At 41.9% G+C, this 15,217-nt stretch overlaps 2 protein-coding genes across 2 annotated transcripts in view; both read left to right on the forward strand.

The window, feature by feature from the left end:
- Window positions 1–2,297, forward strand: part of LOC129812714 (T-cell-specific surface glycoprotein CD28-like) — a 34,976-nt gene extending 32,679 nt beyond the window's left edge. The window contains exon 4 of the mRNA XM_055864531.1: window positions 227–2,297. Coding sequence (XP_055720506.1) covers window positions 227–334 — 108 coding nt within the window. The 3' untranslated portion in view covers window positions 335–2,297. The remainder of the gene's footprint in view (window positions 1–226) is intronic.
- A 5,511-nt stretch (window positions 2,298–7,808) lies between these two features.
- LOC129812715 (cytotoxic T-lymphocyte protein 4-like) lies at window positions 7,809–14,847 on the forward strand. Its single transcript, XM_055864532.1, has 4 exons — window positions 7,809–8,336; window positions 9,202–9,564; window positions 10,157–10,293; window positions 12,717–14,847. The coding sequence occupies exons 1-4, from the start codon at window positions 8,279–8,281 to the stop codon at window positions 12,801–12,803; spliced, it is 645 nt and encodes a 214-aa protein (XP_055720507.1). The 5' UTR covers window positions 7,809–8,278; the 3' UTR covers window positions 12,804–14,847.
- The last annotated feature ends 370 nt before the right edge of the window (window positions 14,848–15,217 follow it).

Raw genomic sequence — 15,217 nt, forward strand, 5'->3', positions numbered from 1 at the left:
GTGTATATATGCCACTGTATTCTGACAGTAATGTATGTATAGATGCACTGTATTCTGACAGTAATGTGTGTATATATGCCACTGTATTCTGACAGTAATGTATGTATAGATGCACTGTATTCTGACAGTAATGTGTGTATAGATGCCACTGTATTCTGACAGTAATGTGTGTATATATGCCACTGTATTCTCGTAATACTAATGGGGTGATATCTTTTTTCCTCAGAGGAAGCTGAAGAAGGAAGCGTCTGCTCAGAGTACATACTTGAACATAAAGCTAGGAGAGAAGAGAGTTCCTCAGAGAGTCCAGTATCCAGTCACCGGAAGGTTCTGATGCTGAGCTTCCTAAGTGCACTACTTTTGTGCACTATATAGGGAATAGGGTGAAATCTGGGACTTAGCCGATTGGCTCTTCAATCAATCTACTGACGCATTCAATGCATCGTAACTTCAAGAAAATCAGGATCATTAGGAGATGATAAGAACACATGATTACTTCTCATACTGCATCAGAACAGTGTCCTACTGCATTAGAACAGCTTCATAATGCATCAGAACAGCTTCATACTGCATTAGAACAGCTTCATACTGCATCAGAACAGCTTCATACTGCATTAGAACAGCTTCATACTGCATCAGAACAGCTTCATACTGCATCAGAACAGCTTCATACTGCATTAGAACAGCTTCATACTGCATCAGAACAGTGTCCTACTGCATTAGAACAGTGTCATACTGCATTAGAACAGTGTCATATTGCATTAGAACAGTGTCCTACTGCATTAGAACAGTGTCCTACTGCATTAGAACAGTGTCCTACTGCATTAGAACAGTGTCCTACTGCATTAGAACAGTGTCCTACTGCATTAGAACAGTGTCATACTGCATTAGAACAGTGTCCTACTGCATTAGAACAGTGTCATACTGCATTAGAACAGTGTCCTACTGCATTAGAACAGTGTCCTACTGCATTAGAACAGCTTCATACTGCATTAGAACAGCTTCATACTGCATTAGAACAGCGTCCTACTGCATCAGAACAGCTTCATACTGCATTAGAACAGTGTCCTACTGCATTAGAACAGTGTCCTACTGCATTAGAACAGTGTCCTACTGCATTAGAACAGCTTCATACTGCATTAGAACAGTGTCCTACTGCATTAGAACAGTGTCATACTGCATTAGAACAGTGTCCTACTGCATTAGAACAGTGTCCTACTGCATTAGAACAGTGTCCTACTGCATTAGAACAGTGTCCTACTGCATTAGAACAGTGTCCTACTGCATTAGAACAGTGTCCTACTGCATTAGAACAGTGTCCTACTGCATTAGAACAGTGTCCTACTGCATTAGAACAGCTTCATACTGCATCAGAACAGTGTCCTACTGCATTAGAACAGCTTCATACTGCATCAGAACAGTGTCCTACTGCATTAGAACAGCTTCATACTGCATTAGAACAGTGTCCTACTGCATTAGAACAGCTTCATACTGCATTAGAACAGTGTCCTACTGCATTAGAACAGCTTCATACTGCATTAGAACAGTGTCCTACTGCATTAGAACAGCTTCATACTGCATTAGAACAGCTTCATACTGCATTAGAACAGCTTCACGATGCATTGGAACGGCTTCACGATATATTGGAACGGCTTCACGATATATTGGAACAGCTTCACGATGCATTGGAACGGCTTCACGATATATTGGAACTGCTTCACGATGCGTTGGAACTGCTTCACGATGCATTGGAACTGCTTCACGATGCATTAGAGCTGCTTCACGATGCATTGGAACTGCTTCACGATGCGTTGGAACTGCTTCACGATGCATTGGAACTGCTTCACGATGCATTGGAACTGCTTCACGATGCATTGGAACTGCTTCACGATGCATTGGAACTGCTTCACGATGCATTGGAACTGCTTCACGATGCATTGGAACTGCTTCACGATGCATTGGAACTGCTTCACGATGCATTGGAACTGCTTCACGATGCATTAGAGCTGCTTCACGATGCATTGGAACTGCTTCACGATGAATTGGAACTGCTTCACGATGCATTGGAACTGCTTCACAGTGCGTCGGAACTGCTTCACGATGCATTGGAAGTGCTCCAGAATATATTATTCCTACAGGCTTTAAGTAAAGTTTTACCAATCAGGATGTTTGTATTAAAGGGTGTTTACCGACACTATAATCTCTGTGTTGTTCCAGAACAATGACTCCCTCCCTCATTGTGTAATGCCGTGTACGGAGCTGTTTGTGTTTTCATAAGTAAAGGAAGTAGAATGTTCCATGTGAGTTTCACTTTATACCCTCGCGTTAGGCACCTTCACCACACGTTCTTCCTTACATGCAAATGGCACCCTATTCCCCATGTAGTGCACTACTGTTGACCAGGGTCCATATGGGCTCTGGTCTAAAGTAGTGCACTCTAATATAGGGAATAGGGTGCCATTTGAGACACCTCCGAGGCATTTTCACACCTATTCTAGGAAATCAAAGATCATGTCTACTGTGTATCACTGAGCAGTTTCACACAACCTCACATACTGTAAGCACACATACATATTGAGTGATGTTGGTAAATATGTGGATAATCCCTAATTAAAATGGCACTCTGTGCCATAAATAGGCCACTACTTTTTATCCAGGGCCCATAAGGGAATAGGGTCCCATTTCAGACAAACCCCTTTATCTGACAGTTGTGGCTGCTTCGCGTGATGTATTGTTGTCTCTACCGTCTTACCCTTTGTGCTGTTGTCTGTGTCCAATAATGTTTGTACCATGTTGTGTTGCTACCGTGTTGTTGTCTTAGGTCTCTCTTCATGTAGTGTTGTGGTGTCTCTCTCTTTATGTAGTGTTGTGGTGTCTCTCTTTATGTAGTGTTGTGGTGTCTCTCTTTATGTAGTGTTGTGGTGTCTCTTTATGTAGTGTTGTGGTGTCTCTCTTTATGTAGTGTTGTGGTGCCTCTCTTTATGTAGTGTTGTGGTGTCTCTCTTTATGTAGTGTTGTGGTGTCTCTCTTTATGTAGTGTTGTGGTGCCTCTCTTTATGTAGTTGTGGTGTCTCTCTCTTTATGTAGTGTTGTGGTGTCTCTCTTTATGTAGTGTTGTGGTGTCTCTCTTTATGTAGTGTTGTGGTGTCTCTCTTTATGTAGTGTTGTGGTGTCTCTCTTTATGTAGTGTTGTGGTGCCTCTCTTTATGTAGTTGTGGTGTCTCTCTTTATGTAGTGTTGTGGTGCCTCTCTTTATGTAGTTGTGGTGTCTCTCTTTATGTAGTGTTGTGGTGTCTCTCTTTATGTAGTGTTGTGGTGTCTCTCTATATGTAGTGTTGTGGTGTCTCTCTTTATGTAGTGTTGTGGTGTCTCTCTTTATGTAGTGTTGTGGTGTCTCTCTTTATGTAGTGTTGTGGTCTCTCTCTTTATGTAGTGTGGTGGTCTCTCTTTATGTAGTGTTGTGGTGTCTCTCTTTATGTAGTTGTGGTGTCTCTCTTTATGTAGTTGTGGTGTCTCTTTATGTAGTGTTGTGGTGTCTCTCTTTATGTAGTGTTGTGGTGTCTCTCTTTATGTAGTGTTGTGGTGTCTCTCTTTATGTAGTGTTGTGGTGTCTCTTTATGTAGTGTTGTGGTCTCTCTCTTTATGTAGTGTTGTGGTGTCTCTCTTTATGTAGTGTTGTGGTGTCTCTCTCTATGTAGTGTTGTGGTGTCTCTCTCTATGTAGTGTTGTGGTGTCTCTCTTTATGTAGTGTTGTGGTGTCTCTCGTTATGTAGTGTAGTGGTGTCTCTCTTTACGTAGTGGTGTCTCTCTTTATGTAGTGTTGTGGTGTCTCTCTTTATGTGGTGTTGTGGTGTCTCTCTTTATGTAGTGTTGTGGTGTCTCTCTCTATGTAGTGTTGTGGTGTCTGTCTTTATGTAGTGTTGTGGTGTCTCTCTCTATGTAGTGTTGTGGTGTCTCTCTTTATGTAGTGTTGTGGTGTCTCTCTCTATGTAGTGTTGTGGTGTCTCTCTCTATGTAGTGTTGTGGTGTCTCTCTCTATGTAGTGTTGTGGTCTCTCTCTCTATGTAGTGTTGTGGTGTCTCTCTTTATGTAGTGTTGTGGTGTCTCTTTATGTAGTGTTGTGGTGTCTCTCTTTATGTAGTGTTGTGGTGTCTCTCTTTATGTAGTGTTGTGGTGTCTCTCTTTATGTAGTGTTGTGGTCTCTCTCTCTATGTAGTGTTGTGGTGTCTCTCTTTATGTAGTGTTGTGGTGTCTCTTTATGTAGTGTTGTGGTGTCTCTCTTTATGTAGTGTTGTGGTGTCTCTCTTTATGTAGTGTTGTGGTGTCTCTCTTTATGTAGTGTTGTGGTGTCTCTCTTTATGTAGTGTTGTGGTGTCTCTCTTTATGTAGTGTTGTGGTGTCTCTCTCTATGTAGTGTTGTGGTGTCTCTCTTCATGTAGTGTTGTGGTGTCTCTCTCTATGTAGTGTTGTGGTGTCTCTCTCTATGTAGTGTTGTGGTGTCTCTCTTTATGTAGTTGTGGTGTCTCTCTTTATGTAGTTGTGGTGTCTCTCTTTATGTAGTTGTGGTGTCTCTCTTTATGTAGTGTTGTGGTGTCTCTCTTTATGTAGTGTTGTGGTGTCTCTCTTTATGTAGTGTTGTGGTGTCTCTCTCTATGTAGTGTTGTGGTGTCTCTCTTTATGTAGTGTTGGGGTGTCTCTCTCTATGTAGTGTTGTGGTGTCTGTCTTTATGTAGTGTTGTGGTGTCTCTCTCTATGTAGTGTTGTGGTGTCTCTCTTTATGTAGTGTTGTGTTGTCTCTCTCTTTATGTAGTGTTGTGTTGTCTCTCTCTATGTAGTGTTGTGGTGTCTCTCTATGTAGTGTTGTGGTCTCTCTCGTTATGTAGTGTTGTGGTGTCTCTCTCTATGTAGTGTTGTGGTGTCTCTCTTTATGTAGTGTTGTGGTGTCTCTCTCTATGTAGTGTTGTGGTGTCTCTCTCTATGTAGTGTTGTGGTGTCTCTCTTTATGTAGTGTTGTGGTGTCTCTCTTTATGTAGTGTTGTGGTGTCTCTCTCTATGTAGTGTTGTGGTGTCTCTCTTTATGTAGTGTTGGGGTGTCTCTCTCTATGTAGTGTTGTGGTGTCTCTCTCTATGTAGTGTTGTGGTGTCTCTCTTTATGTAGTGTTGTGGTGTCTCTCGTTATGTAGTGTTGTGTTGTCTCTCTTTATGTAGTGTTGTGGTGTCTCTCTCTATGTAGTGTTGTGGTGTATCTCTTTATGTAGTGGTGTCTCTCTCTATGTAGTGGTGTGTTGTCTCTCGTTATGTAGTGGTGTCTCTCTTTATGTAGTGTTGTGGTGTCTCTCTTTGTAGTGTTGTGTTGTCTCTCTTTATGTAGTGTTGTGGTGTCTCTCTTTATGTAGTGTTGTGGTGTCTCTCTCTATGTAGTGTTGTGGTGTCTCTCTTTATGTAGTGTTGTGGTGTCTCTCTTTATGTAGTGTTGTGGTGTCTCTCTTTATGTAGTGTTGTGTTGTCTCTCTTTATGTAGTGGTGTCTCTCTTTATGTAGTGTTGTGGTGTCTCTATGTAGTGTTGTGGTGTCTCTCTTTATGTAGTGTTGTGGTGTCTCTCTTTATGTAGTGTTGTGGTGTCTCTCTCTATGTAGTGTTGTGGTGTCTCTATGTAGTGTTGTGGTGTCTCTCTTTATGTAGTGTTGTGGTGTCTCTCTCTATGTAGTGTTGTGGTGTCTCTCTTTATGTAGTGTTGTGGTGTCTCTCTTTATGTAGTGTTGTGGTGTCTCTCTCTATGTAGTGTTGTGGTGTCTCTCTCTATGTAGTGTGGTGGTGTCTCTCTCTATGTAGTGTGGTGGTGTCTCTCTTTATGTAGTGTTGTGGTCTCTCTTTATGTAGTGTTATGGTCTCTCTCTTTATGTAGTGTTGTGGTGTCTCTCTTTATGTAGTGTTGTGGTGTCTCTCTTTATGTAGTGTTGTGGTCTCTCTCTCTATGTAGTGTTGTGGTGTCTCTCTTTATGTAGTGTTGTGGTGTCTCTCTTTATGTAGTGTTGTGGTGTCTCTCTCTATGTAGTGTTGTGGTGTCTCTCTTTATGTAGTGTTGTGTTGTCTCTCTATATGTAGTGTTGTGGTCTCTCTCTATGTAGTGTTGTGGTGTCTGTCTTTATGTAGTGTTGTGGTGTCTCTCTTTATGTAGTGTTGTGGTCTCTCTTTATGTAGTGTTGTGTTGTCTCTCTATATGTAGTGTTGTGGTCTCTCTTTATGTAGTGTTGTGTTGTCTCTCTCTATGTAGTGTTGTGGTGTCTGTCTTTATGTAGTGTTGTGGTGTCTCTCTTTATGTAGTGTTGTGGTCTCTCTTTATGTAGTGTTGTGGTGTCTGTCTTTATGTAGTGTTGTGTTGTCTCTCTTTATGTAGTGTTGTGGTCTCTCTTTATGTAGTGTTGTGTTGTCTCTCTATATGTAGTGTTGTGGTCTCTCTTTATGTAGTGTTGTGTTGTCTCTCTCTATGTAGTGTTGTGGTGTCTGTCTTTATGTAGTGTTGTGGTGTCTCTCTTTATGTAGTGTTGTGGTCTCTCTTTATGTAGTGTTGTGGTGTCTGTCTTTATGTAGTGTTGTGTTGTCTCTCTATATGTAGTGTTGTGGTCTCTCTTTATGTAGTGTTGTGGTGTCTGTCTTTATGTAGTGTTGTGGTGTCTCTCGTTATGTAGTGTTGTGGTCTCTCTTTATGTAGTGTTGTGTTGTCTCTCTATATGTAGTGTTGTGGTCTCTCTCTATGTAGTGTTGTGGTGTATCTCTTTATGTAGTGGTGTCTCTCTCTATGTAGTGTTGTGGTGTCTCTCTATGTAGTGTTGTGGTGTCTCTCTTTATGTAGTGTAGTGTTGTCTCTCTTTATGTAGTGTTGTGGTGTCTCTCTTTATGTGTGTTGTGGTGTCTCTCTCTATGTAGTGTTGTGGTCTCTCTTTATGTAGTGGTGTCTCTCTTTATGTAGTGTTGTGGTGTCTCTCTTTATGTAGTGTTGTGGTGTCTCTCTATGTAGTGTTGTGGTGTCTCTCTTCATGTAGTGTTGTGGTGTCTCTCTTTATGTAGTGTTGTGGTGTCTCTCTTTATGTAGTGTTGTGGTGTCTCTCTTTATGTAGTGTTGTGATGTCTCTCTTTATGTAGTGTTGTGGTGTCTCTCTTTATGTAGTGTTGTGGTGTCTCTCTCTATGTAGTGTGGTGGTGTCTCTCTCTATGTAGTGTTGTGTTGTCTCTCTTTATGTAGTGTTGTGGTGTCTCTCTTTATGTAGTGTTGTGGTGTCTCTCTCTATGTAGTGTTGTGGTGTCTCTCGTTATGTAGTGTTGTGGTGTCTCTCGTTATGTGGTGTTGTGGTGTCTCTCTCTATGTAGTGTTGTGGTCTCTCTCTATGTAGTGTTGTGGTGTCTCTCTTTATGTAGTGTTGTGGTGTCTCTCTTTATGTAGTGTTGTGGTGTCTCTCTTTATGTAGTGTTGTGGTGTCTCTCTTTATGTAGTGTTGTGTTGTCTCTCTATGTAGTGTTGTGGTCTCTCTCTATGTAGTGTTGTGGTGTCTCTTTATGTAGTGTTGTGGTGTCTCTCTATGTAGTGTTGTGGTGTCTCTCTATGTAGTGTTGTGGTGTCTCTCTTTATGTAGTGTTGTGGTGTCTCTCTATGTAGTGTTGTGGTGTCTCTCTATGTAGTGTTGTGGTGTCTCTCTATGTAGTGTTGTGGTGTCTCTCTTGTCCTGATGTGTGTTTTGTGTCCTATATTTGTATTTTTTTATCCCAGGCCCCCGTCCCCGCAGGAGGCATTTTGTCTTTTGGCAGGCCGTCATTGTAAATAAGAATTTGTAATTAAATGACTTAGTTAAGTAAAGGTTAAATAAACATCTACCACGATAGAGGTGTAACCCCGATCGTTCCTCCAGCCCATCATTTGTGTTATCACCGTGGCACCAAATATGTTCCAGTCAACAATGTCACTGATGACGTCAAAAAGGGTAGAAATCTCACAAATCAGCATTTTCATTATGACTAGTCATTGTACTCAGGGCGGTTTCTTTTCTCTCTCTCTTTATATTCACTTTGCATATTTTCCGTTGTTATTGGAACTTATTTGATCAGAATAATGAATTGTATAGGCTACTTGACTGGGTGGTTTGGGATTACTGGTACTGAGGGACATATGGGCTTTTTTTATGGCGTATGTATCAGAGCACGATCTCAAACTCTTTCCGAAACACTTGGTTATATAAAAAGTCTGACAAGATTATTTTTTGAGGTACTTTTCTTCTTGTCATCATGAGTCTCAGCCCGTTGATATTTCTCTGTCTCGGTCTTTACCTCCCAGTGTGGAATGGTGAGTTCCTTTTAAATATGATACAAGACATTTCTTTAATAAGGACTAGATTTAGCCAATGCAGAGTTAGTTGTTAGTTGTTAGTTGTTAGTTGTATTGTTGTGACCCCTACTTCTGGATGATGTGGAGCTGTTTAGGATACAAGCTCAGCAACAGCAGTGAGTGAATCTGACCTTTCCCCTCTCTCTCCCACTCTCTACCTCTCTTTCTGCTGCTCTCTACCTCTCTCCCCCTCTCTCCCTCTTTCTGCTGCTCTCTACCTCTCTCCCCCTCTCTCTCCCTCTCTTTCTGCTGCTCTCTACCTCTCTCCCCCTCTCTTTCTGCTGCTCTCTACCTCTCTCCCACTCTCTCTCTCCCTCTTTCTGCTGCTCTCTACCTCTCTCCCACTCTCTCCCCCTCTTTCTGCTGCTCTCTACCTCTCTCCCACTCTCTCTCTCCCTCTTTCTGCTGCTCTCTACCTCTCTCCCACTCTCTCTCCCTCTTTCTGCTGCTCTCTACCTCTCTCCCCCTCTCTCCCTCTTTCTGCTGCTCTCTACCTCTCTCCCCCTCTTTCTGCTGCTCTCTACCTCTCTTTCTGCTGCTCTCTACCTCTCTCCCCCTCTCTCCCTCTTTCTGCTGCTCTCTACCTCTCTTTCTGCTGCTCTCTACCTCTCTCCCCCTCTCTCCCTCTTTCTGCTGCTCTCTACCTCTCTTTCTGCTGCTCTCTACCTCTCTCCCCCTCTCTCCCTCTTTCTGCTGCTCTCTACCTCTCTTTCTGCTGCTCTCTACCTCTCTCCCCCCCCTCTCTCTCTCTCCCTCTTTCTGCTGCTCTCTACCTCTCTCTATCCCCCTCTCTCTCCCCCTCTCTCCCCCTCTCTCTCCCCAGCGCTGAAGATCACCCAGCCGTACCGCGTGGTCGGTTTTCGGGGTGAGGTAGAGCTGTTCTGCTCCTACCACCACCCGGGGAGACATGAACCGGAGGAGCTAAGGGTCACTCTGTACCAGGGGACGTACAGGGAGGCGAAGCAGGAGGTGTGCGCCTCCTCCTTCACCCACAACCAGACATCCTTCCAGGTGGAGGGAGAGAGGGAGGCGCGTTGTCGGGGCCAGTTAGCGCCCGGCAGGGTGAACCTGACTATTTCTGGTCTCCGCGGTAACGACACTGACCTGTACTACTGTGGCATAGAGGTCATGTACCCTCCGCCGTACCTCAGGACGTTTGGAAATGGTACTCTCCTCTACATACCGGGTAAGTCTGTATACTAATGAATAATGAGATAATACATTCTGAGGTGTATAACTGACTGTGTATGAAGCTGTAACACGGACTTTGAAGTTGATGGGAGATTTGGGGGAAAATTCTAGTTACAGGTGTTTTATTTTATGTTGGGATTCAGTGAAAGAAAAAGATTTGTTTAATCTCTGAATTCCTTATACTGAATAACCTTATACTACAGTGGGTTATTTTAGGATAACACAGAGTGTTTCCTGGCTGTCTTAAACCAATCTACTTGGAAACAAGCGTATACACCTCACACACATGGTTATGAGGCTTAACATAAAGAAGACACCTGTACCATGTCAGATACAGAGTTAAAATGTATTACATTTGGAGTTTGCATCCCAATATTACACTTTATATACATCACAGAAGACTGAAATTTAACAAAACCGTTTGACGTAGAAACACCAGATTTTCGGTATAAAAAAACAACAACATTATTAATTATGATAAATATGAATAACATTCCACCCATGAGGCCAAAGAGGGCGCTTTTGGTCATTGACTGCAGGAAAGGGCTACAGTAATGAAACTGTCTTATATGTGCGATCTTCTGTAGAGGAACCAGGCTGCTCCTTGCCAGAGGCCCAGAGAAGAAGTGACATGGGAGAAACATCAGTCAGACTAGCTCTAGCAGGACTGGTCGCAGCCAGCACACTAATGGTCATCCCTGTTATCGCCTTTCTCCTTTACCAGGTAAGGCATTACAAACGACCTCTGCTTTAACATGAATCACTCCCTTGATACTGTACATGTCTTGTTTTGTTCAAATTCATGACCAACATTTACATTTACATTTAAGTCATTTAGCAGACGCTCTTATCCAGAGCGACTTACAAATTGGTGCGTTCACCTTATGACATCCAGTGGAACAGCCACTTTACAATAGTGGATCTAAATCTTTTAAGGGGGGGGGGGGGGCGGAAGGATTACTTTATCCTATCCTAGGTATTCCTTAAAGAGGTGGGGTTTCAGGTGTCTCCGGAAGGTGGTGATTGACTCCGCTGTCCTGGCATCGTGAGGGAGTTTGTTCCACCATTGGGACAAACCATTAACCTAATAACAAAAGTTATTTTGGTTGAGAGGCACTACTGTTATGTTCTTTTTATAGTTTTCTCCACCGAGTACAGAGGCTCCAGAAACTATTCACACCCTTTGACCTTTTTCCTAATTTCTGTTGTTACAGCCTGAATTTAAAATGGATTAAGTGTAGATGTTTTGTCACTGGCCTACACACAATACCCCGTAATGTCGAAGTGGAATTGTGTTTTTAGACATTTTTACAAAAAAATGTAAAGTCGAAATGTATCGAGTCAATAAGTATTCAACCCCTTTTTTTATGGCAAGACTAAATAAGTTCAGGAGTGAACATTTGCTTAACAAGTCACATAATAAGTTGCATGGATTCACTCTGTGTGCAGTAATAGTGTTTAACATCTCTTTACACCACACATACAATTATCTGTAAGGTCCCTCAGTCGAGCAGTGAATTTCAAACACAGATTCAACCACAAAGACCAGTGAGGTTTTCCAATTCCTCGCAAAGAAGGGCACCTATTGGTAGATGGGTAAAAAAAAAAGAAGCAAACATTGAATATCCCTTTGAGCATGGTGAAGATATTAATTACACTTTGGATGGTGTATCAATACACCCAGTCACTACAAAGATACAGGTGTCCTTCCTAACTCAGTTGCCGGAGAGGAAGGAAACCGCTCAGGGATTTCACCATGATGGTGGTGACTTTAAAACAGTTACAGAGTTTAATGGCTGTGATAGGAGAACACTGAGGATGGATCAACAACATTGTAGTTACTCCACAATACTGACCTAAATGACAGAGTGAAAAGGAAGCCTGTACAGAATACAAATATTCCAAAACAAGCATCCTGTTTGCAACAAGGGACTAAAGTAATCCTGCAAAGAAATTCACCTTTTGTCCTGAATATAACGTGCTATGTTTGGGGCAAATCCAAAATATTTCTGAGTACCACTCTCCATATTTTCAAGACCTTTATTTAACTAGGCAAGAACCAATTCTTATTTACAATGACAGCCTAGGAACAGTGGGTTAACTGCCTTGTTCAGGGGTAGAACAACAGTTTTTACCTTGTCAGCTCAGGGATTCGATCTAGCAACCTTTCAGTTACTGGCCCAAAGCTTTAACCACTAGGCTACCTGCCGCCCGCAGCATAGTGATGGCTGCATCACATTATGGGTATGCTTGTAATCGTTAAGGACTAGGGAGTTTTTCAGGATAAAAAAGAAAACGGAATGAAGCAAAATCATCGAGGAAAATCTGGAAGTCTGCTTTGATGAATCCACCTTTTCAGCAGGACAATAACCTAAAACACAAGGCCAAATCTACACTGTAATTTCTCTCCAAGACAGTGAATGTTCCCGAGTGGCCGAGTTAAAGTTTTGCTTCAATCTACTTGAAAATCTATGGCAAGATCTGAAAAATGGTTGTCTAGGAATAATCCAGGTGTGGAAAGCTCTTAGAGACTTTACCCAGAACAACTCTCAGCTGTAACGGCTGTTAAAGGTTCTTCTGCAAAGTATTGACTCAGGGGTGTGAATATTTTACATTTACATTTAAGTCATTTAGTAGACGCTCTTATCCAGAGCGACTTACAAATTGGATAAGTTCATACATATTCGTCCTGGTCTCCCCATGGGAATTGAACCCTGGTCCCCCCGTGGGAAATGAACCCACAACCCTGGCGTTGCAAGTGCCATGCTCTACCAACTGAGCCACACGGGATCATGTCAATATGTCTATTTCATGTTGGTTCAACGGTCATTTCATTCAATGTTGATTCAACCAGGAAGTAGGAAGTAGCCCAGTAGGAAGTATGTTCTGCATTAATCTTTTAGCAGACAGTTGTGTTCCTTTTGATGAATGTATTTGCAATTTTGCCTGGTGTAATATAGTTTAGATTCATGTATTTGTGTTTTGAGAAGGTAACTACATTTTTGAAAAAGGCATTTTAGTGTTTCGCAACAGAGTTCTGTGTCTTGTAGACTCTGGTTTTGAAAAAATCGACAACATTGTTAAAAAAAATACTTGAGAAAACCTGTAATAGATATAATAATACATTTTGACCTATTTACCGTCTAGGTTCTACAGAGGAAAAGAAGGTTTGGAGGAATAACACCAATGATTTCACAGAACGATGGAAGATTTGGTTATGGAAACTTCCAATGAAGAATGTTCATCAATTGTCTGTATCACCTCCAATTCCCCATATATTATTTTGCAAATATATATACATACATACACATATACATACATACAACATGATCATTACACAGGTGCACCTTGTGCGGGGGACAATAAAAGGCCACTAAAATGTGCAGTTTTGTCACACAACACAGAAGTCTCAAGTTTTGACGGATGAGTGTAGGAATGTCCACCAGAGCTGTTGCCAGAGAATGTAATGTTAATTTCTCTACCATAAGCCGCCTCCAACGTCATTTTAGAGATTTTGGTAGTACGTCCAACCGGCCTCACAACCGCAGACCACATGTAATCATGCCAGCCCAGGACTTCCTGATTGGTGGGCCTGGCTCCCCAGTGGGTGGGGCTATGTCTTCCCAGGCCCACCCTTGGCTGCACCCTTGGCCAGTCATGTGAAATTCATAGATTAGGGCCTAACGAATTAATTTCGGACGGATTTCCTTGTATGAACTGTAACGCAGTAAAATCGTTGATAAAAAAAAAATACATTTAACGATGAAGTTGTTGCATGTTGCGTTTATATATTTTTTTAAAACTATAGTTAATAAACCAATTCCAAACCTCTATGACCAGCCAGTTTTCAGTTTCCCCCTCCCCACTCAGACCACTCCCAGACAGTCTTAGCAAAATTCTTGCTTGAGAAATTGTTCTTAGCTAAGAAGCTATATTTGTTTCTTTTTGACAGTTTTAATTTAAACAAATCACAGTAAGGTACTTAACTGTTACCGAGAAATAATTTGATAAAAATGTCTGCGTTGGACCTTTAAGGATTCTAGCTGTAAGTGTCCTACAGGTTAGAGATTTAGAATGAGATTTAGAATGAGATTTAGAATGAGATTTAGAATGTGATTTAAAATGAGATTTAAAATGTGATTTAGAATGAGATCAATGGTTTGAAAACTTTTCATGATTCATTCCTGTCTTAGTCAATAGGATTTCTTATAATACTAAATAAATGTTTATATTATTGTGACATCTCTAAAGATAGGGTCTCTGTATTATCATGGGGCAGCAGGTAGCCTAGTAACCGGAAGGACTAGTAACCGGAAGGTTGCAAGATCGAATCCCTGAGCTGACAAGGTAAAAATCTGTCGTTCTGCCCCTGAACAAGGCAGTTTAACCCACTGTTCCTAGGCCGTCATTGTAAATAAGAATTTGTTCTTAACTGATTTGCCTAGTTAAATAAAGGCAAAATGTAAAAAAATAAAATAATATGAATCAGAGGATCGGCGTTGGAATAACTAAGGTTAGGGTTAATCACAAGGTGTGGTTAAGGTAAGGTTTTGCATTTTAAGAAGATATAAGCTTTGTATTTAACTAGGCAAGTCAGTTAAGAACACATTCTTATTTAAAATGACGGCCTACCGGGGAACAGAGGGTTAACTGCCTTGTTCAGGGGCAGAACGACAGATTTGTACCTTGTCAGCTCGGGGATTCGATCCAGCAACTTTTCAGTTACTAGTCCAACGCTCTAACCACTAGGCTACCTGCCACCCCGAGGTTTATGACTATTGTGGCTGGGTTAACTAGTGACAACCCTCTCATTCATTTAAGGGTTAAATAAATTAGACTATTATTATACTGCTCAATTTATACATTTGCCCCCCTTCCCCAAAACATGTGTAAATATTGGACTGTAAACTGTGCTTTCCTGTATTATACTGATGCTAAAATGTTTATTCTATTCTACTGAGACACCTACTTTGTGGTCGTACTCTTATCTTGTATTAGTTCTTATTGCTGTTGATATGTCCAGAAGGAACCTGCATGTAAGAGTTTAGTTGGACGATGTGTAGCATCCGTATATTGTACATATGACTAATAAAATGTGAAAACTTAAAAGCACCCTGGAATGATTCAAGAAGAAACGTTAGACTGTTCTGGAGTGGCCCGCGTTGAGTCCAGATCGGTATCATAACCTTCCACGAGATGTGTTCTGGAGTGGCCGGCGTTGAGTCCAGATCGGTATCATAACCTTCCACGAGATGTATTCTGGAGTGGCCCGCGTTGAGTCCAGATCGGTATCATAACCTTCCACGAGATGTGTTCTGGAGTGGTCCGCGTTGAGTCCAGATCGGTATCATAACCTTCCATGAGATGTGTTCTGGAGTGGCCCGTGTTGAGTCCAGATCGGTATCATAACCTTCCACGAGATGTGTTCTGGAGTGGCCCGTGTTGAGCCCAGATCGGTATCATAACCTTCCACGAGATGTGTTCTGGAGTGGCCCGTGTTGAGTCCAGATCCGTATCCCATCCATAACCTTCCATGAGATGTGTTCTGGAGTGGCCCGCGTTGAGTCCAGATCGGTATCATAACCTTCCACGAGATGTGTTCTGGAGTGGCCCGCGTTGAGTCCAGATCCGTATCCCATCCATAACCT

Source organism: Salvelinus fontinalis, chromosome 16 (assembly GCF_029448725.1).
Source record: "Salvelinus fontinalis isolate EN_2023a chromosome 16, ASM2944872v1, whole genome shotgun sequence".
Lineage (NCBI taxonomy): Eukaryota > Metazoa > Chordata > Actinopteri > Salmoniformes > Salmonidae > Salvelinus > Salvelinus fontinalis.

Excerpts from the sequence above, each read along its gene's own strand:
- LOC129812715 (XM_055864532.1), top strand. The coding sequence starts at position 8,279 with ATGAGTCTCAGCCCGTTGATATTTCTCTGTCTCGGTCTTTACCTCCCA. Across the intron at positions 8,337-9,201 it reads TTACCTCCCAGTGTGGAATG|CGCTGAAGATCACCCAGCCG; the intron begins GTGAGTTCCTTT and ends CTCTCTCCCCAG. Across the intron at positions 10,294-12,716 it reads TCGCCTTTCTCCTTTACCAG|GTTCTACAGAGGAAAAGAAG; the intron begins GTAAGGCATTAC and ends TTTACCGTCTAG.